The 20,211-nt window shown below is 41.5% G+C and overlaps 1 protein-coding gene across 1 annotated transcript in view; it reads left to right on the top strand.

Annotated features, from left to right (window-relative positions):
* The window catches only part of celsr2 (cadherin, EGF LAG seven-pass G-type receptor 2), a 61,314-nt gene that overhangs the window by 33,158 nt on the left and 7,945 nt on the right, over positions 1-20,211 (top strand). Inside the window, exons 4-19 of the mRNA XM_035661390.1 lie at positions 5,475-5,590; positions 5,677-5,765; positions 11,335-11,492; positions 11,927-12,090; positions 12,386-12,511; positions 14,461-14,630; positions 15,349-15,528; positions 15,621-15,734; positions 16,313-16,469; positions 16,576-16,717; positions 16,825-16,945; positions 17,934-18,117; positions 18,254-18,355; positions 18,503-18,597; positions 19,153-19,362; positions 19,610-19,793. Of these exons, the coding sequence (XP_035517283.1) occupies positions 5,475-5,590; positions 5,677-5,765; positions 11,335-11,492; positions 11,927-12,090; positions 12,386-12,511; positions 14,461-14,630; positions 15,349-15,528; positions 15,621-15,734; positions 16,313-16,469; positions 16,576-16,717; positions 16,825-16,945; positions 17,934-18,117; positions 18,254-18,355; positions 18,503-18,597; positions 19,153-19,362; positions 19,610-19,793 (2,312 nt within the window). The remainder of the gene's footprint in view (positions 1-5,474; positions 5,591-5,676; positions 5,766-11,334; positions 11,493-11,926; positions 12,091-12,385; positions 12,512-14,460; positions 14,631-15,348; positions 15,529-15,620; positions 15,735-16,312; positions 16,470-16,575; positions 16,718-16,824; positions 16,946-17,933; positions 18,118-18,253; positions 18,356-18,502; positions 18,598-19,152; positions 19,363-19,609; positions 19,794-20,211) is intronic.

Below are 20,211 nucleotides of genomic sequence, written 5' to 3'. Positions count from 1 at the left end.
CTTACATTTACATAACCATAATGGTGTTTAATGGGCTCCCTGAACAACAGCTATATTCTGTAGAGTCACTTTGATCAGATTATAGTTCCTGTGCTATAAATACAGAACCACAGTTACGACATAGTATACATTAGAGGTGTGCATACTGTACTGAAGTGCAGTCACGTACAGGTTGAACAGAAGGTGAGCAGAAGGAGCTGCATTTTTGGAAAGGAGACTTGCATAACATGAGGATGTTAATCCTACAGCCAAGAGTGAGTCTGATCTTATTACAGTCAGTGTCACTGGTCACTTTGAGCTGTGAGTCAGCGCCTGGCCTATTTCAGCACAGTCTCCCTCACCAAGGTGAAGCCCGAGAGAGAAGCTGCCTTTGGATGAGTGTGCAGTCATTATGTGTATGTATTGTAACAATGTTGTTGTAGTTTGGGAGTCTCGCTTATTGTTTAATGTGAGCTTCAGGCTAGTTTTTAGTGTAATTTTGCTGGGTTTTTTTCTTCCTGAATGCTAAATACGTGTTCAGCTCCTATTTTCTTATTTCTGTAACTCTGTGGGGAATACAGTCCCTGTTCTCTTAGATAATGTGGATTTTTTTTAGGTATAATGTCGATGTAGTCAAGTCAAATCAGTTATATTTAATAGCCCAAATCTACAAACTAGTCTCAGAGGGCTTTACAACACAACACCAGAGACCCTTAAAGTGTAATTGCCTCAGTTTAATACATCTTTAAAGGGATTTTGTGAGAGTTAGATGAGAAGATTGATATCACTTTAATGTCTGTCTGTTTGTTACCTTTGGACAGACCCAGACTAGCTGTTTCCCCCTATTTGCAGTTTTTATGCTAAGCTAACCAGCTGCTGGCTTTAGCTTCATATTTACCATATAGACATGAGAGGGGTATTGATCTCTCAGCTAACTATGGCAAGAAAATTAATAAGTTTATCTTGCAAATTGTCAGAATATTACTTTAAGCACCATGTGGGGAGACTCTACATTTGATTTTACATGACAAGGAAAACATTAATAGACTAAAAATAATCTTTGTTCAGACTATTTTCTGGCAGAACTTCGCTCTGAAGAATTTATGACATGAGACAAACGGCGATGTCATTGCTAACGCTGGCCCTTTCTCTGAGAATTGGAGGTGGTATCTCATTCCATAATTAGCATTTAGTAAAAATAGCAAAGATTTGAGCCCTAGGTTCCTTCTTTTTCCTACACAGCACAAAAAGAAAGAGCCAAACTGCAAAATCCTCATGTAAATTTTATTACATTAGTTGTGAGTTTTAGTTCAGATTAACTTTTTGTAAGACCTAATTTCTGCTTTTATTTCCCCTTATTGCAGCAACTCTTAACACAATCATAACTCTGGACATCATTGTGAAGGTATTTTCACATAGATGAGTATTTTAACATTTGTCTTACGACCATCCAACTTATGGCAGAAGGTTGGGAAATTGACGCTTTTAATCTTTCTGGTTGATCATTTGGAGGTGGTTTGAGGAGGGGGAGGTGCTTCAGAAATAAACAGATGAGCTGTGAACACTGAACACATGCAAAGACAGCAGGACGTACAATCTGCATGAATTCTCCATGTCATGCAATGTAATCAACGATAAAAGCGGTCCGTTCCGTTTGATATGTGTCACAACAAGTGACAACAAATATCACCTCTCGGATTTTATCACAGGGAATGTGTTCTGCCATTTTGCTGCACTCATTGTGATACATGTCACCTTAGACGTGCTTGGCAGGGGTTGACACTCACAATGGCTGCCGGTGGAAATAATATCCCCCTTGTGAGCTTTATGGACTCGGCCCCTCTTTAAGCAAGGTTCAGGTGACAGTCTTTTTTGATGGAGAACTGCTCAAACCAGTTTTGAAAGTGGTCTACGTTTCACTGGCAGGTCACAGAAGCTGTGAAGTAGCTGCTGTGTAAAAGGTGCCGATACTGAGAGCTCGAGGCAGGTGAGGTCAACAAGTGTCTCTGTAACCTGAGGCTGCACTGATCAGGTTCTCCCAGGGAGAGCTTCAGTTATGATGAACGGCTCAGGATGTGGATCTTGTTCACTCAGAGTGACGGCTAATTTTAGGTCTCATAATATCACAGCTCTGGCGGTTGAGCTCTGCAATTAAGGCCTGAGGTTTCACAAAAAAAAAGTACAGAGTGTTACGGGATCAGCACAAACCAGATTTAAACTCTTTTCCCATTGTGATATCTCTGATGTTCTCTTAGGGTTCAACTATTACGAGAGCACATGTTGAACAAGAGTCTACAGCCACACTAGCAGCTCTGTGACCTGATGACCAAAGTTATTACAATGAAACTGGTAGCAAATTTGATGGCAATCCAGCCAGTATTTTTTGAGACATTTCAATCAAATTTTTTTAGTAAAGTTTCGCTCCAAATATAGCAAATTCTTTATGAAATAAATCCTAGATATTTCGACTAATTCTATAGTTGGTTGCCACTGAACAATTGTAAAAGAAGAGAGGGCAAAAAATTACCAGTCAAATCTCAAAAGTTTTAAAAAACAATGTTTAAAATGTGATAGAAATAAGTAATTTATCTTTGTTATTTATACATTAAGGAAGAAAGAACATTACAGTCTCCTCATCATTGACTCAGATCAGATTTTTTCTGTCTCTTCCATGTTCCTTCCATGTCCTGGTTTGTTCTCTAAATTTGTTTCTATTACACTTTGTCGCATTTTGTTTTTATTAATACACCAGCATTTCTACCTCAGCCAGATCTAAAAATGTCTCTATGCTATTTTCCCTTTTTTCCCCTTAAAATGTGCATACATACAGGCGGATGGAAGCACACAGGTGCAAGAGGAAACGTCAGGAGAGCCCCACATTCACCGTCTGGCAACAATAAATGCAATCCATACAATATTTTTTCGAGATTTTTCGAGACCCTTCACTAAAAAACAAAGATGTCAGTCTTATGGTGGACAGCGAACATCTGTACAAAATTTCACCTGAATACATCCAATAGTATTGACCGACTGACAATACCATCCCAAGAGCTAAAGTATATATATTATATATATATATATTTTTAAGTATTAGAGCAATAAGGCTTCTTCTTTTCCAGCGGATCATATAAAGTATGTCATCCACAGATTTATGTGTCTGGATTTAACACTGTAAAGGGCTCTTTTTTTTTTTTCCCTCCCCACTGCACATGTCCTATGCATTGAAGCACATTAGGATAGCGTGACACGGTTCCCTACATAAGGGCAGACTGGTTGTTATTTTTACTGATGGGTGCCTAATGTGACACGCAGTGATGCCAGTTGAGTCAGTATTTAGCTCCGGTTGATTACTCTCATAGTTCAGAGGGCTCAGGGGGGCAATGTGGAGAAGCCTTTTAAATCAATCCATCAGAGGTCTACTGAGGAGTAATAGAGTCTAGATCATAATTCCAGTTGATGTTCTGTATTTTTTCACTGGATGTATATATAAACTATCTGACTGCTCTGTCTGTGCTCTGTCTCTGCTGTTATTATCAGCTGGAGCATCGGCATCCTCTTTCCTCTGAGGTCATGATTATCGTTTTTCTCAGTAAGCAGGTCAGCGAAGCCGTGCCCCCTGGCTCCTCTCCAGCTCAAGAATACTGCACAAACAGCATCATTTACAGTATACCCTCAAACCATGAAGACTGAAAGAGGGGGGTGGGTGGCTGCTCATATTGTCTGAGAGCATGTATAGATATTTGGATGAATGAATGACATCCTCTGGAGAAAAGAAAACTGCTCGTAACGGAGACTGCAGCTCATTTTGGGCTTAGAAAAAAGAAAATTATGTCACACTAACTGGTGTTCAGTGTCTTAGAGCCACCTTCTTGAAGTAATACTTCATTAGTGCTTTTGAGGAAAATTAAGCTGCATGTTAATGGAGTAAATGACCAGAAAATACCGATGCCAGTAATTCACACATGCCTCTTGGTTGGCAGATGTGCACAGGAGACTCATTGTGGGTCCCCTGTGGGATGGATAATGAACAAATCCAGTAGTTGTGCAGGGTTTTTATTTTTTTTTATTGTAACACACTTTCACACATCACAGCGACCCATTTCCACAGGATCAGATTTATGACCACAGACCACAGCTGACAGGTAAAGCGTGATATTTTTAAACCATGTGCTCCACCACATACTTTGATCCTGGATTGAGAGTGAGACTCTGTCGGCTGTCTGGTTCCAGAGTGTGAACCACGTGTGCGCAGATATATATGTGCATTAATATGCGAGGATAATGCAACACGGCGGGCCTGGGTGATCTGGTTTCACCATCAAGATGCAAACAGAAATCTGAAATTGAGGCTGTGGTTACAGCACTGGCAGCTGTCTGTGTTCTCCCTGAGAAATATATATTTTGAAGCTGTCGTTACTCTGAACTGTCTTCCTGTGTTTCTTACTCGCAGTAATGTGTTCCCCCACCCCGCTGCTGTGACATTGCCCTAGTTTTCTGTCTCTGTTGTAGTGTGATGTTTAATGTGGCTTTGTTATATCTATTCATGGCACGCAGATTCTGTATTCTTTCACTTATTTTTCCTCCGACTTGGCCTTGTGTTCTTCATTAACCTCATTATGTGTTCAGTGATGTTTGTAACAACCTTGGGATTGTTCAATCTTGGGCTCATCGTCACGATAGTAAGTTAAGCGTCACACTGTGTTACTGTGTGGGGCAGGAGCACTCCAGTGTGAAAGGAGAGCAAGGTGACTGTGAGGGGATGATATAGATATATTTAAATAGGTCAAACCAGACCACTGCCCTCTTTCTCTTCTCTCTTCTGTTCTCCGTTATCGAGGAGTACAAGCATGGCCGACAGCATATGCTCTTTTATAGTACACATCAGTAATCATGTCATTTGGTATCCTGATGTTCAAAGGCTCGTGCTATACTATGTTTTAGTTGTTTTTCCGTTTGTGGCACTCAGCCTGAATCCCATTCATCCTACTGCAGACATTTTCTTAAAACAGGTTACAAATATTTTCTTTTTTTTAAGTCATTAGGGTCATTAATGTCCTCAAACAGCTGGGCACTGTAATTTATAGCAGATGTTACTTAAACACAAAAAGTACATTTGTTGTGGACTATTGCTGCAGATTAATACACATTTGCTGCCGTAGTGAGTATTTATATTAGCAGTGTATGTGTGATTGAGTTCAAATAAATACATAATAATGCCCTTGGTTATCATAATGAATGAATATGTCACAACTGCGTGGTTCACTGATGAGTTTTTAATAATTTCTGGAGAACAGTTGAATATGAATATCAGGCTTTAACTACACAGACGATACTTGTTACTTAGATTAATTAGTTGTTGGTTTTGGTATTTTCATTGGATTTGTTGACAATAACAATAATATATCCACGGCCTTAACCTTTATAAATACATAAACAAAATAGTGATTGTGTAGTGACAAATGTAATTAAATTGAAATGTTGTCTGTTGTTTTTAGATTTGCTACCAAAGAGCCCAACGGTTTGTTACTCTACAACGGCCGCTTCAATGAAAAACATGACTTTATCGCCATGGAAATCATCAGTGAGCAGATACAGCTCACCTTCTCTGCAGGTAGAGTTATTGGTTTATTAATTGTTTTTCATACCATTTTTGTCCTAAGCGTGTTGCAGTCATTCACCTCCCTGACTGCTTTCCAGGTGAGACCAAAACTACAGTTTCACCGTACATCCTTGGAGGAGTCAGCGATGGCCAGTGGCACGTGGTGGAGGTCCACTACTACAACAAGGTATGATCCAGAATAAAGTACTGTTTTGTTATTTGTTTTATATGTAGAATAATGAATAATAAATGTTTCTAATGTCTCAGTGTGGAGCTTCCACACTAACAGGTGCATCATCTGAAACATTTTCTACTTTCTACATTAATCTAAATAAATAAACATATAGAGAACTTAATTTTGCTTCTATTTGAACATTGCTCATTTTCATGGTTTAAAGGAATAGTTTGACACTTATTTGCTTTCTTTTAGAGAGTTAGATGAGAAGATTAAGACTAATTAGCACATATCTCTTTTCTTTCATGTGACAAGCGTAAAAATCTCACATTGTGGTTTTTTGTGGGGATTTCTTTCCCTTTGGACAGAACCAGGCTAAGGCTGGTTGCTGCTTCATATTTGCTGTACAGACATGAGCGAGGTATTAATCTATTAATATCCTCATCTAACACTCTGTCAGCAAGCGAATATGTGTATTTCCCCAAATGTTAGTCTTTTCCTTTAAATAAGGATGAGCATGGTGAACCATCAGTATGTAATGATTAGGTTTATCATTTCCTCCTTTTAATCATTATACAATAGCTGACATACCTTTGGTTAAATATGTCTGCTGCTGCTCCTCTCATCAGGTGTGGCAGCACAATACCAGACATAGTTTGAGAAAATATTCAGAGTGAAATCAGGTCACAGGTCTGAGCCGCTGCAGACGACAGACTGTCTTTTTATTGCACTAAAGGCGGCAGTGATGATTGCCGGCTGACGTGCTTTCTCCATAAAAAGCTCTGTCTTTAGGACCTCCATAGAGGTCTAACTGTAGTGGGTGTAAGCCAGAGTGCAGACAGGAAACTCTGAGCTGTGTAAGTTTGTCGTACTGCCTCTTTAGTGCTGCTGCTCTGTCTGACTAAAGAATCGCTGATGACAGGCTGATGATCTGGAAGAGAGCCAACATGCCAACTAGACACTGACGGAGGGAGATAATCAGACAAGAGAGGGCAGGGGGAGGTGAATGAATGAAAGCTAGAGAGTAGGAAGGCAATGTTTTCCAGACATGCTCAGACTGGACAAAATATGTTTTGATTAATACATTTCTCCATAAGAACATGACAACAACTCAATCAGTGGAGGAATGTATGGAGCTGTTGTCTCTGCTCTCGCTGTACTTTCCCAGCCAGGACCAACACACAGGATGTCACATTTTATTCTATTGAGGAAGTCACTTTGCATCATAAAGATGTTGCCAGGCAACACCCCCGTGGCTCACATTTTCTATTCAGTGTCTGTGATAAGATGGCTGTGTCACATTTTAGCCAGAAGAAGTGATGAAGGGGGGAATCTTGTCGAGTTTTGGATGAAAACTGTTTGGTGCTTTGCCAAGAAGACATTATAGTCTCATTAATCACTTTGACACAAAACCCTCAAATTGGATGACTCTGATTCCTTTGTCGTTTTCCTGACCTGGAAGTTTTACATCTGTAAGTGTGCTGCATGTTTGGAGACGACATGATTCAGTTAATGCAAGGTTTGCATGTACAGTACGAGCTCGGACAGTTATGGGTATGAAACACACTTTTCTATGTAACCAGTCTCTCAGCTGATTTGTTGGGATATAAATAAATGTAACTGTGAATTAACTAATTAATTGATCATCCATTAAGTATTAGTATTATATAGTATTATCACATAAACTCATACTAACTTGATCATTTCTTAATGGTGAGCAAAGGGAATTAATGATATATCCTGCATTATTTGAACTGTATCATAAAAACCAGTGTACTTATTACATATATATTCATTATATTGAATACAGGGCATCCCAGAAGTGTCCGGGGTCCCACCCGTGAGCTCTAGCTGAACTAATCCTCCTCATCCTCCTCTCATGTTCCACATCCTGTGAGGCGCTGAGGTAGAAACATGGCTCCTCCCACTGGAGGTATCCCATGGTGGCCCACTCTGACCCGTCCCTGTCCGCAGGGGGTGGGGCAGGGTGAGGTGGGGCAGGGTGAGGTGGGGAGGGGGCATTTTTAGATTGAAATGTGGCTTTCAGGATGGCGGGGGACTGTGGAGAATGGCAATGACCGCTGCCTTTGTGTTTGGCTCTGCTTCCTTTGGGACCATGGGCAGTGAATGATGCGGCCCCGGGGAAGGTGCCCCTCACTCTCTGTTCTCCAGCGAAGACAGAAAAGCGGAGCAGGAGAGGAGCGAAAGGAGGGTAAAGAAAAGCCGAGAGAAGTATTGACTTGGGCTTTGAACGGGGACGCTGCGCTTCAGGGCCGACCCCTCTTGTTGCTATGGTTTTTTCAGTCAATCTTAGATCCCATATTTGTGTTTCTTGATGCCATGCTCCTCCTGCGCAACCCCTGTCACTCTCTGTGACAGGGAACTCATATTCCCATAATCCCCTGTAGCGGCGGGTGAGAGCAGTGTTTAATGTGGTCTTGAGCAAATATGTGCGTTCCAATCAGCGATGACAGGACAGGGTTTTGTGCAGCAGAAAGACGTCCTGACAGACAGTCATTATTGGAGAGTCAACAGCCGTGACTGATGACAGCAGAGGTCAGTGAAAGGAGCGTCCAATCTGGAGCGCTGCCTGTTTCAGAGCTTTCACAGCGAAGGGAAAACCGTGGAAAAAAGCATGTCAGATGATTTCACCTTTGCCAATTCACACCGCATGTTTGCTTGTTTCATCATCAACAAATTTGTAACAAATTGGCCTCAAGGAACATCAACTGAAAAGTAAAAGCTGCCTTCAGTGTCTGTTTCCATCTACTTAACATTTCAGGGTTGAATAGTAAGTGGTGGCACTTCCTGTGGGAACAGAGCTTGATAACAAGGCCCGTTGTACTTAAAACTTAGTCCTGGACTGCAGACTGAGGCATAATCTGGCTAACATAATTTGTGTTGACACCAAAGTAATGATAATGATAAAACCATGAGCATCTTGACAGTAAGTTCTCAGTCTGAACATTCATGTTCTCCAGAGGATGGCACAAACTTTCAGACAGACATTCATGATTCTCTTGACTTTTCCTTTATCACCGCCATGAGGTTGGCGTTTTAGAGTTTGTGTGAAATATCTCAACTATTTGATGAACAGCCATCAAACTTTGTATAGACATTCGTGCTCCTCCGCAGGACAAATTGTAATTACTTTATTGATTCCTTTCTATCGAGCTCCATCATCAGGTCAACATTTTAATTTGTCTCGTACATATTACCAAATACCTGCAAAACTAACAACATACCCATCAGCCTCAGCTGTACTTTATGTTTATTGCTGATTAGCAAATGTTAGCATGCTAACACACTAAACTTAGACGGTGAACATTAACAAACATTATACCTGCTTAACATCAGCATGTTGGCTTTGTCATTGCAAGCATGTTAGCATGCTGACTTTAGCATTTAGTTCAAAGCATCGCTGTGCATACACACATCCACTGAGCTGCTGACATGACTATAGACTCTCTTTTTTTAAAGTTTGAAATGTATTTATTAAAAAAAAAAGGGACAAGGCACATTACTTAACACGAGTCCACTATGTAAATGTGCCAGATTTAGCCATAGAGGCAAATTTTCATCTGCTGTCCCTGACAGGTTAATGGCAGATCAGAATTTGGCAACAATAAGATCAAGTGCATACTGAGAAAATCAAACAATATACAAAATATACACATAATAATAATAAAAACAAAAACAATAGCACCACCCCTCCCTCCCAGGCTCATCATCACACCCTTATATATGTTACATGTAATCAGTGCAATCAGAAACAATATGTGTGACTGAAGACTCTGTATTTACTCTTTGATGGTGTTTTGTTACCATATTTGTTCTCTAGATTACATGTTCTTGTGCTGCTTTTATGTTCTGGTGAGTGTTAGACAAAGTTTAATTCTCACATATTTCAGCATAGATATGACCCAGATACAACGGACTGACATTTCCTCACCTCACCTGAATGATCAAGTGATTCAAGTGAGGTGATAATATACAGCCAGATGGTTCAGGGTTATTATTGGTCTCATCTCATTCACATCACTAACACTCAGCACACTGTGATCACAAGACACAAAGTGAGCGCAGGAATTTAACTAACTGCAGCCTCTCAGTTACAGAGTCATATTATTAGAGGCTCACAGAGATTTAATCTAATCTACTCTATCAGAAAATCATGTGAGAGAAATTTAATTGTGGCTGTGACTTGGCCTAGAATTATATTTGTCATTACTGTATTGCTTGATGAAGTGTGTTTTGACTTAATAGATTTCCTATGATAGAGCTGCTATAGATGTTGCATCAACCAGTGAGATCTACGCTACATTTCTAGCTGGGTGTTGTTTCTCCGAGCTTTCAAACGAAGGGATCAGACGGCAAAGACGAGGCTTCATAACAGCAGAGCAGTCAGGAAATCATAATTCCTGAGGCTCATGCTGTCAGTGTCGGGGATCTATTTTAGTTTAACCTCACACAGAACTTATTAGCCAGACAATACACATGATGTCTGTTTTCAAGCCGCCAGCAATGAGCCAACTCTTCATATCATTTCTGCCCATGTAGACAAGCTAATTCCTGCCTAAATCCTGTCTGACCAGCTGACGGCTCAGCGGCCCATCCTTGCCTGCAGGCAGCTATGGGTGAGGGCGGTCACTGCTCCGCTCTCAGCTTGCAACACCAGCTTGAACCTACATTTAGGGTTAATATGAGCTCTACGTGACCTCAGAGAAACTGCCCGGTTCGAAAAGAGGTCGCAACCTTTTATTGACAGGATCATCATTCTCTCCCCCGCAGACCCCTCCTCCTTTTGTTGCTCCCCCCATTGATACCTCAGACAATGAAGAAGATCCTTTGTCAACAGGGGTGATGTCCTGCAGAGAGCAAGCCCTCTCTCTCCCGTGTGTGTTTGTGTGTGTGCTTGCCAGCCGCTGCCTTTATCTCTAGCTGTTGTGATATGAATTATTAAAATACTAAACAACAGCAAGCTAAAGATGAACAGGGATTGAGCCGAGCGTGATGAAAAAGATCATTTATGTGGCTGTTGTTTCCCAGTTTCAAAGCTCCAGTTTTTAATCTGGCTCATAAAGCTACGTACAGCTTAGTACTGGCTGTGATTCCCACAAGTTTCTCTACAGCTTTATGGATTAATTCTTTGTTAAATGCAGCAGAATAATAGATATTTTCATAACGATGTATTTCTGAGTCCTATTTATAAATGCTTTGTGACCAAAATCCTTAAAAATAGCAACACGGCGCCACAGTTTTTCTTTTTTCCCCCCATTGTTTTATGGTCTTATTTTTCGGGGAAATCATCTAAATCAAGTTATATTTACTAAACTAATTCAAATCCACCAAAAAACATAGATTGCATTGTTAAATCCTCAGTTGAATGGAAAGAACAAACATAACCAAGGAGCCAACATTTCTCTGGATTCTCAAGTGTACACAAAGACTTCAGTGTGCGAGGCAACAAGGCATTATGCATTCTTAATCCTCATTGTTTTGACTGAAGTCTCTCCAGAAACATGAGGAAGGAGCTCCATAATTCATCTTGATATTCATGAGTTTGTCTCTCAATCCACAGCCGATCCTAAACCAGGCCGGCCTGCCGCAGGGTCCCTCGGACCAGAAGGTCGTCATAGTGACGGTGGACAACTGCGACACTTCTGTGGCCCTCAGGTTCGGTCACATGATCGGAAACTACACCTGCTCTGCTCAGGGCAGCCAATCAGGATCCAAAAAGTAAGTTCACAGGAAAGTTCATCAGCAGAATTATCTTTCAGTAAGATGAGGAAGAAAAATCTTTTTGCAGCAGCAGCAGCAGCAGCAGCAGCAGCAAGAATTTCAAAAATAACCTTTTGCTTTTTGCCTCATTACTCCTGTATTGACTTCAGTAATTTGATTACTTTCTTTGCAGTTGGCTCATTAAGAGAGAGAGTAAACTTGTTTTGAAATTAAGTTCCACATCTCCAGGGTGTTAGCTAAGCTTTGCTTTTTTCCTTTAAAGCAATGTTTATCCTTTTTTTTCTGTTTTCATCTCCAGGGGGAAAAATAACACTGCAAAACTATCTCTGTGATGAATTTTTAATGCGCCCCCCACCTCCCATTAGTGTTGATGATGTAAAAGCAGAGCAAAACCCCGGGTGTATAAATGTTCATGGGTTCTGTGTTTTCAGATCACTGGACCTGACTGGCCCCCTGCTCCTCGGAGGGGTCCCCAAACTCCCAGAGGACTTTCCCATTCGCAACCGGCAGTTCGTGGGGTGCATGAAGAACCTGCGTATTGACAACCAGCACATAGACATGGCCAGCTTCATCGCTAACAACGGCACTCTGCCAGGTACGTTTTGACCTGCCATTTGGCATCCAAAGCTCATCCTTCAGTTTATCTTTTAAACCTGTTTTGCAGTCAAACACTGTTTTATTGTTGGACCAGGCAAGTAAGAAAGACTGGCAGAGGAAAGAATATAACAATGAGTATAATGAGCACAGCAGGGAAGTTGAGTCAGTGGGAAATGATCATTGTACCTGCTATGAATACTTTATTACCCTCTAACTCTCTGCTACTTTGATGAAATAATGAGGTAGAGCAGATCAAACGAATAGATCAACCTCTTATTTTCTCGCCCTCTTAGGATGCTCTGCCAAAAGACATTTCTGCAACAACAACCCATGTCTGAACGGAGGGACCTGCGTGAACCTGTGGGGCTCCTTCAGTTGTGACTGCCCACTTGGATTTGGAGGGCAAAACTGTGAAAGAGGTGAGTGAGTAGTCGAGTGAAAAAGTGTGGGGCATCAGGGCGGAAACATGCAGACATGAAATGAGACCTAGCACATATTTGTCTGCAGTTTTGACCCGAGACTGAACTTGTCATTGAGTATGAAACCATCATCCATCAGGTCAAAAGAGTGCTAACAGTAGCAGAAACTCACTATTGCATTTGCATTTTAAAATAATTTGTGTAAAATAATCTGTGTGCAGTGCAGTTATTGGTGCTGCAGCTTTTTGGCAACACCTTACTTGATTTTAGACATACACAGAGTCGTGAAGAGCTTGTTGATTAATAGTGGTAATGATTGATTTGAAACAGAATAGGTGTCAGTCGTGAGAAGCAAACTGCTCGAGGGTGAATTTACTTTGCTTTGGATGATGTTGAACCGTTTAAGACTGATTGCGTTTTGACTTTTGAAGACGTACAGTGAGTTGCTTATGTTTCTGTCCCTGTGTTCTCTGGTGTCTGTTTTTGTTCAACCCGATCCACTGCAGCTGTTATGTGTGCTGATTTATGGTTTACAGCAATCTGAGAAGTGACAGAAGAAGACAGATGAGAAATGTAGAAAAAACAACTGTAGAAAAACAACACACCTTTGTTTTCAGTTAAGGGTAGAATAAGTTAAAAAAAAGATTTGTTTAAGTGATCAGATATTGAAGGGAGAACTTGCTGTACAGGGAAGTAGAGCTGGATATTTGAATAAGGACAGATGTGTTGCTTAGAGCTCATAAGTCTGAGGGAAATGGGATGGAGCGGTAGAACATTAAGCGGCGTGATCACGTGTTACAGATTTGAAAGGTGATTTAATGAGCTTTGATAACTTGAATATATTATAATAAACAACAGTCTTGAACAATCATCAACCCCCATTAGAGGTGCCTTTTAAAATGCGGTTGTTTATGTATGTATGTGCAGCCACGGTGTAGAGCTGATGAGTGAATCAAAAGAAATTAGCAGGTTTATAGTTTTCAAGCAAACAATTTCAACAAATTAGTGTTTTCAGCTCTGGTAATTTGTGATGTATAGTGTGTGTGTGGGTGTGTGTGTGTAAATGTCTACAGGAGGTGGCAAGTTGTGCTTAAACTCCAGGTTAATGGTTAATTTCCAACTTTTTAAAAATCGTTTTGTGTAAATGTGAAACATTGTGACTGTACTGCAGTATCTCTCTCCTCTCACCAGCCAACAACGGCAGCCTCAGTGCATCCAGGTTCATTTGCCATCGCAAATCAATCTTTTCGATCGGATGCTTTTCTTCACTTTGTACAGAGACAGCATAATGAGAGGGAGACTGTTTCACATCAGGCAGGATGTCCTTTCATGTCACTTTGTTGACGTGTGAAAGAGCCAGAAAGCTTCTCTCGGTCCTCGGAGTCGCTGCACAAACACCAAAACTTCGTTCTGATTTGTGAACTGCATTTGAAATGATTTCGAAATTCACTGCTACACTAAAAGAAGAGCATTCACCGAGGCTTAAAGAGCCCCTCCAGACATGTTTTAAGTCATATAAATATACTCTGCTTTGAATTATAATTTATGTTTGATATGTTTTATTCCACAAAATAAAAACTTTCCCTTCTGCAGATGAATGCTTTCTAGAGTAAAACTGCACGTTCATCACTCTGCACAGTGAGTCATTTTTGACTGGAGGGGGGCTTTAATTATATGCTGTTTTAATTTTTACCTCAGTGTGCTTGAGGCTGGTTTGTAGAGCCAATTATATGAGCTTTCTGGGAACATCTGATTTGATCTCAGACAATCACAAAAAGATTACTTCACCTTAATGTCTTTGTCTCATGTCTTGTGTGTCTGAGTTTTTCTAGCTGTGTAAACTTGGACGTGATCAGAGAACATACTGGACTCACCGTCTCCTCATTTATCTGCAACCTCTTACTCCCTCCTCACATTCATCTGCTTTTTTTACCCTCTTCTCGCTGTAGTTATGGCCAGCCCGCAGCGTTTCCTGGGTAACAGTCTGTTGCAGTGGAACAACATGGCGGCGGCGGCGGCATCCATCCCCTGGCATGTGGAGCTCATGTTCCGCACACGTCAGTCCAGCGCTACACTGCTGCACATCTCCTCTGGCCTGCAGCACAACCTCACACTGCAGGTGAGAGCAACATATAGTTTCTGGCTGCTGATCTCCTACTGCTTGAGGCCAAGTTGCATCATACATTATTTCTCCCAACAGACGCTTTTTATAGCCGCTGAAATGTTGCAATGCACGGCAATGTCAATTTATTCTCAAGGGGAACTGTAATTGGAGAAATGAAGAAACATTTTGAATGATTTGTAGGTTATTTGTCACTTAATCTGATCAGCAAAGAACAAATAACCTGAATTCTGTAACAGAGACTGAAAACATGTTTCTTCATTGGTGTGAGGTTCTAGCAGTCTGCACCTGAAGTTTCAAACATTGCAGGGTTGAGGCTCCACCTGTTGGCCGTCTGAGTAGCAGCAACGTCACTGAATATCCGAGGACGCTGAGACAAACCCAACTGATCAGACACTCAATGTAACATCTGAGGCATTTTCAGCTCTGTTTGGCTACTTTGTCAGCTCATCTAGACTGAAGCCTCTTTGATATTACATAACTGTCCAATAATCTATTTCTAGCTCTGCACACTTAAGATGTGCATCAATTCAAGGTTAGAACTTAAACTGTGCAAAAAAAAAAAAACACTGTCAGAGAGCTGAATGTTTCTGTTCATCGTGTGATGCTGATTCATGGTGGTCTTTTTTTCCTCCTCTGCTCTGTTACTGAACATCGGTTCAATCTGCCTCCTGCTGCGTCCTCGCTTTCCTCGGCTCTCTCCCCGCCTATGTAGCTTCGCGGGGGGAGTGTGTTGATGGGGCTGCACAGAGGGGAGGACTCAACTCTCTCCCGGGTGGAGGAGGTGATGGTGAACGATGGAGACTGGCATCATTTGCAGCTGGATATTAGCACTTTGGGGGGAGCAGCGAGCCACCACAAGGCGGTGTTGTCTTTAGACCAGGGACTCTATCTGGTGAGTTGTTGTGTCCTAGTTGCTGGAAATCACCATAAATTAAATTCTTGTAGTTTTGCAGCCAATAAAGTCTGTGTCATGCAACTTTTCAGGCCAGTATGGAGGTGGACGGGAAACTGCGAGACTCCAAGCTGAAGACTGTGAGCGTTGGTGGTTTGGCAAGGCCTGATGGGAAAATTCAGCATGGCTTCCGTGGCTGTATACAGGTCCGTCCCTTCTGTAGTTCCTATATTTATATCAGCATTTGTCATCATATGTTAAAGCAGATGATACCTAAAGTATTTCAGTGAGTGACTCATCGAGAAAGCATTGGTTTGGTGTATTGCAGGTCAAACTGAATCTGGATTTGGTCAAAGTTAATTGAATAAATCCTTTTTTAGATGTTTAGATTACATATGAGTGTTACTTTTGACTATATCTCAAGGCAAAGTAAGCTACATTATGAAATATGCTCATTATGGTTATATATATATATATAACCTGTAAATAAAAAAAACATATTTTACCTACTTTTAACCCAAATACTGCCCTTTTGACTTGATAATCACTCTCACACAGCAGTGTTTGATGGTAGAAATCTACCACCTAACACAAAATTTACACAAACTGGAACCTCAGAGTGTTTTCAGACACAAAAAACAAGCTCTGTGTTTGCAGCACATTCCTGAGGCCTTTGTAAGATGATATCTTCAACATTAGCTCTGTAGAAATGTATTTGCATACACATAACTGTGTTGTGCTTCCATGGATACCAACATGTGTTTGGTTGTTTGTTTGTCTGCAGGGTCTGCGTGTGGGCGGGGCTCTGAGTCTGTCTCAGGCGAGGAAGGTGAACGTGGAGCCGGGCTGCAGTGTGCCCGACCCCTGCAGCTCCAGCCCCTGTCCTGTCAACAGCTACTGCAGCGACGACTGGGACAGCCACTCCTGCACCTGCCTCGCTGGTCAGTCTGCTCAAATGGTCGTAACATTTCACAGGGTTGGAAGGTCAAAACCTTTCAATCATCACCCTGTAAATATTATTTAATAGGCTTCTTTTATTTTTCACAGGCTTCTATGGCACCAACTGCACTGATGTGTGCTCATTAAACCCTTGTGAGCACGAGTCAGCGTGCACCAGGAAGCTGAGCTCCTCTCATGGTTACACCTGTGACTGTCCCAAAAACTACTTTGGCCATTACTGCGAGAAAAAGTACAGTTTTTTACATTTATGTCAAACTGTGTGTGTTGATTATGGTTCTTCTTGTGTTATGACCTTTATTACTCTAAAGTGTAAATTGACAATGTGTATGTCTACAGGACCGACCTGCCGTGTCCCAGAGGCTGGTGGGGTCATAAGACCTGCGGCCCCTGTAACTGTCAGACAGACAAGGGCTTCGACTCTGACTGCAACAAGACGAGTGGAGAGTGTCGTTGCAAGGTGAGTGTGTATCATCAGTCTGTAACAAGCAGAGATGTGTGAAGGTACATGACGTTACAAATTAAGGTCTTAAGCTGTCTTTCAGTTCACTACTACATACAACTAACATACAGTAGGTACTATAGAATAACTGTCACTGTATACCACATTCAAACTGCCAATTAAAAACAACAAAACGAACATAAAGACCCTTTTGAACAGGAGGGGGGAAAACGTAAGGATGTGGGGCAATATAAATAGAGTTATAGATTCTCATTACATAAAAATTGTTCACCGGGCTTTTCTTTCTTTCTTTCTTTTGTCGTTTTATTCATTTATAGTTCAATTTTCAAAGTTTAGTCTATCCATGATACTGTGTTCAAGGCACCTTAACATAACTGCCCGTCAGTACAGTAAGCGATGATACATACACTGACTTCCATTGTAAGTAAAGTAAAACATTTTAGCACTATTGTATAATACATTGATTAATGTTAATTTTATAAGCTTATATAAAAAAAATGTATTCAGCTGAACTGAATGTGCAGTAACTTACGCTTGGCTTTGTATAGTCTGAAGGAAGTCCAATAAACTTAATTGTTCAGCATTTTTCAGTAATGGAAGTATTTATCCTTCTAGCTCTTCCTCCACAGTTTATGTATTTCAGTTTTCAGCAGCTCCTTCATTCCCTTTGTACACTGTATTGTGGGACAATAGTGTACAACAGCACACTCAAAAATCAATTTAAAATTGTCACAGTGTGAGCGCACTCTAAATGATCTCATTCAGTATGTAGTGTGGGTTGGGACACAGCTGAAGGCTCATAAAAAAAACACAGGTGGGGAAATAATTGAGAAACTCGTCCTTCGGCAGCCAGATGTTCTTGAACAAGCAGCTGCAGCCTGTCAAAGCCGTCAGGTGGGATTGTGTGTGGATGTATGAAAACGAAGCGAGACTGGTGTGGAGAAATTTTACATATACACTTCCTCTCTCCAATCTGCGTTTCCAGGACAACCACTACCGTCCTGAAGGTAGCGACACCTGCCTGCTGTGTGACTGCTACCCAGTCGGCTCTTTCTCCAGAGCGTGTGACCGAGAGAGCGGCCAGTGTCAGTGTAAACCCGGTGTCATCGGACGCCAGTGTGACCGCTGCGACAACCCCTTCGCTGAGGTTTCTGCTAACGGCTGTGAAGGTCAGAAATCACCGCAATGCCTAATTTATAATCCCTCTTTCATTATATAGCTACAGATATATTAAACATTTTTCCATTTTTATCCTCATCATCTCCCTCTGTCTCTCTCCCCTCCTCCCTGCTCCATCTCTCTCAGTAATCTATGACAGCTGCCCTCAGGCCATTGAGGCTGGGATCTGGTGGCCCAGGACTAAGTTTGGTCTTCCTGCAGCAGTTCCTTGTCCCAAGGGAACGATCGGTATGATGGTTTTTTAGGCACCTCGTCAAATTACCATATAATAATGGCAATATATGAAACTTGCCTCAAGCCTTCTCTCAGCTGCAGTCTATTCCTCGTCTCTCATGTGATCTCTCTCTCTCTCTCTCTCCCTCTCCTCCTTCTCAGGCACAGCGATCCGCCACTGTGATGAGCACAAGGGCTGGCTGCCTCCCAATCTCTTCAACTGTACCTCCGTTACCTTCAGCAAACTCAAAGCCCTGGTGTGTAGCTTTTTTCTCTGTCAGTTTCAAAATTAACCCAGCAATTCCCACAATATGCCCTCATTTGGAAGGATGTGGTGGAAGAAAATTATCTGAACAAGACTAGAAGAAAAATATTCATGGGGTGGCCAGAGGATGGGTGGAGACTTTAAGGGGTGGCAGAAATATACACCGATTTTTTTGCAAATATATATCGATATTTGTTTGGAAAAGCCCCAAATGAAGATATTTGAACTCAAAAACTTGATATTATTGTGGCAACTTAGTAAAGCATTGAATAGAAATATCTAAAGGTGGCAGTCGAAATTATTAAATCGTTTTTGGTAAGGCATTTTCTAGGGGTGGCAGCTGCCATCCCCCTCCTCTGGGGAACATGAATGTCTGGACAGAATTTCACAGCAGTCCATCCAGTACTTGCTGAGATATTTCAGTCTGGACTGACCAACAGAAGTTGACTTCCCTGGAGCCAAATTAGCTGCTTGCATAGCTGACAATATGTTTCACCAGTGAAGCATCTACCAGTTACTAAATGGTTGTGTTTTTTTCTCCTTCCAGTCTGAAAAGTTTTCCCGTAATGCATCGCTCCTGGACTCTGGACACGTTCAGCAGACAGCAGCCATGTTGGCCAACGCCACCTTGCACACAGAGAAGTACTTCGGCAGCGATGTGAAAGTGGCGTATCGGCTCACGCAGAGTCTGTTGCAGCACGAGAGCAACCAGCAGGGCTTCAACCTCACAGCTACACAGGATGTCCACTTCACTGAGGTGAACAAGCACATACTGTATATCTTTACTGGAAACTACACAACACAGCAGGAAACAAAATAAAAACAATAGATTGATGGGGGTTTTTTTTTTTCAGGAAATAAAATTAGTTTGTTTTTAACAGGAAGCTAGTCCTGCCTGGCGGGACTTCACAGCCTTTCATGCTGTAACTGCAGGGAATACATCACACTTCATTTCACTCCGCTGTGGCATCCTGTCACACTGACCTCTCGCTGTTTTCTGACAGAATCTGGTCCGTGTGGGCAGCGCCATCCTGTCTCCAGACACACGGCTGCACTGGGAGCTGATCCAACACACAGAGGGCGGCACGGCAGTGCTGCTGCGCCACTACGAGGAGTACGCGAACACACTGGCACAGAACATGAGGAAGACTTACCTCAGCCCCTTCACCATCGTCACACCACACATCGGTGAGTGCTTTAACTTTTGGAGCACAAGATGTGCCGTGCTGACAACTATTAAAGGCTATAGAGCTTCTATTGGGTTTGAAATGTTAATTTATCCTTTTTTATTGGTAGATTTTTCATCATCTTTTCTAACATAACAATGCAGCACTGACAAAATCTTATAGTGAAGAAACAATAACAGAACAAGCAAATCAAACCTGGGCACATAAAACCAATTGACCTAAAAAGTACAAATAACATAGTTGGAATATTTACCTTCTTTTACGTTTCCTTCCTTATATAAATAAAGAAATAGACTAAAACGGAATTCCTTGATAATTAATTAACTAATCCCTCATTACAATATTAAATTATTCAGCAGAATCTTCCAACGGCAGCAAACAATCCTGACAGCACATATATTTACAGTCACTCCAGAAAA

The sequence above is a fragment of the Morone saxatilis genome, unplaced genomic scaffold (assembly GCF_004916995.1).
Source record: "Morone saxatilis isolate NCDOM2014 unplaced genomic scaffold, NCSU_SB_2.0 Contig18, whole genome shotgun sequence".
Taxonomy (NCBI): Eukaryota; Metazoa; Chordata; class Actinopteri; family Moronidae; genus Morone; species Morone saxatilis.
The sequence above is the reverse complement of the archived record's forward strand: the minus strand, read 5'-3'. Positions and strand labels throughout refer to the sequence as shown.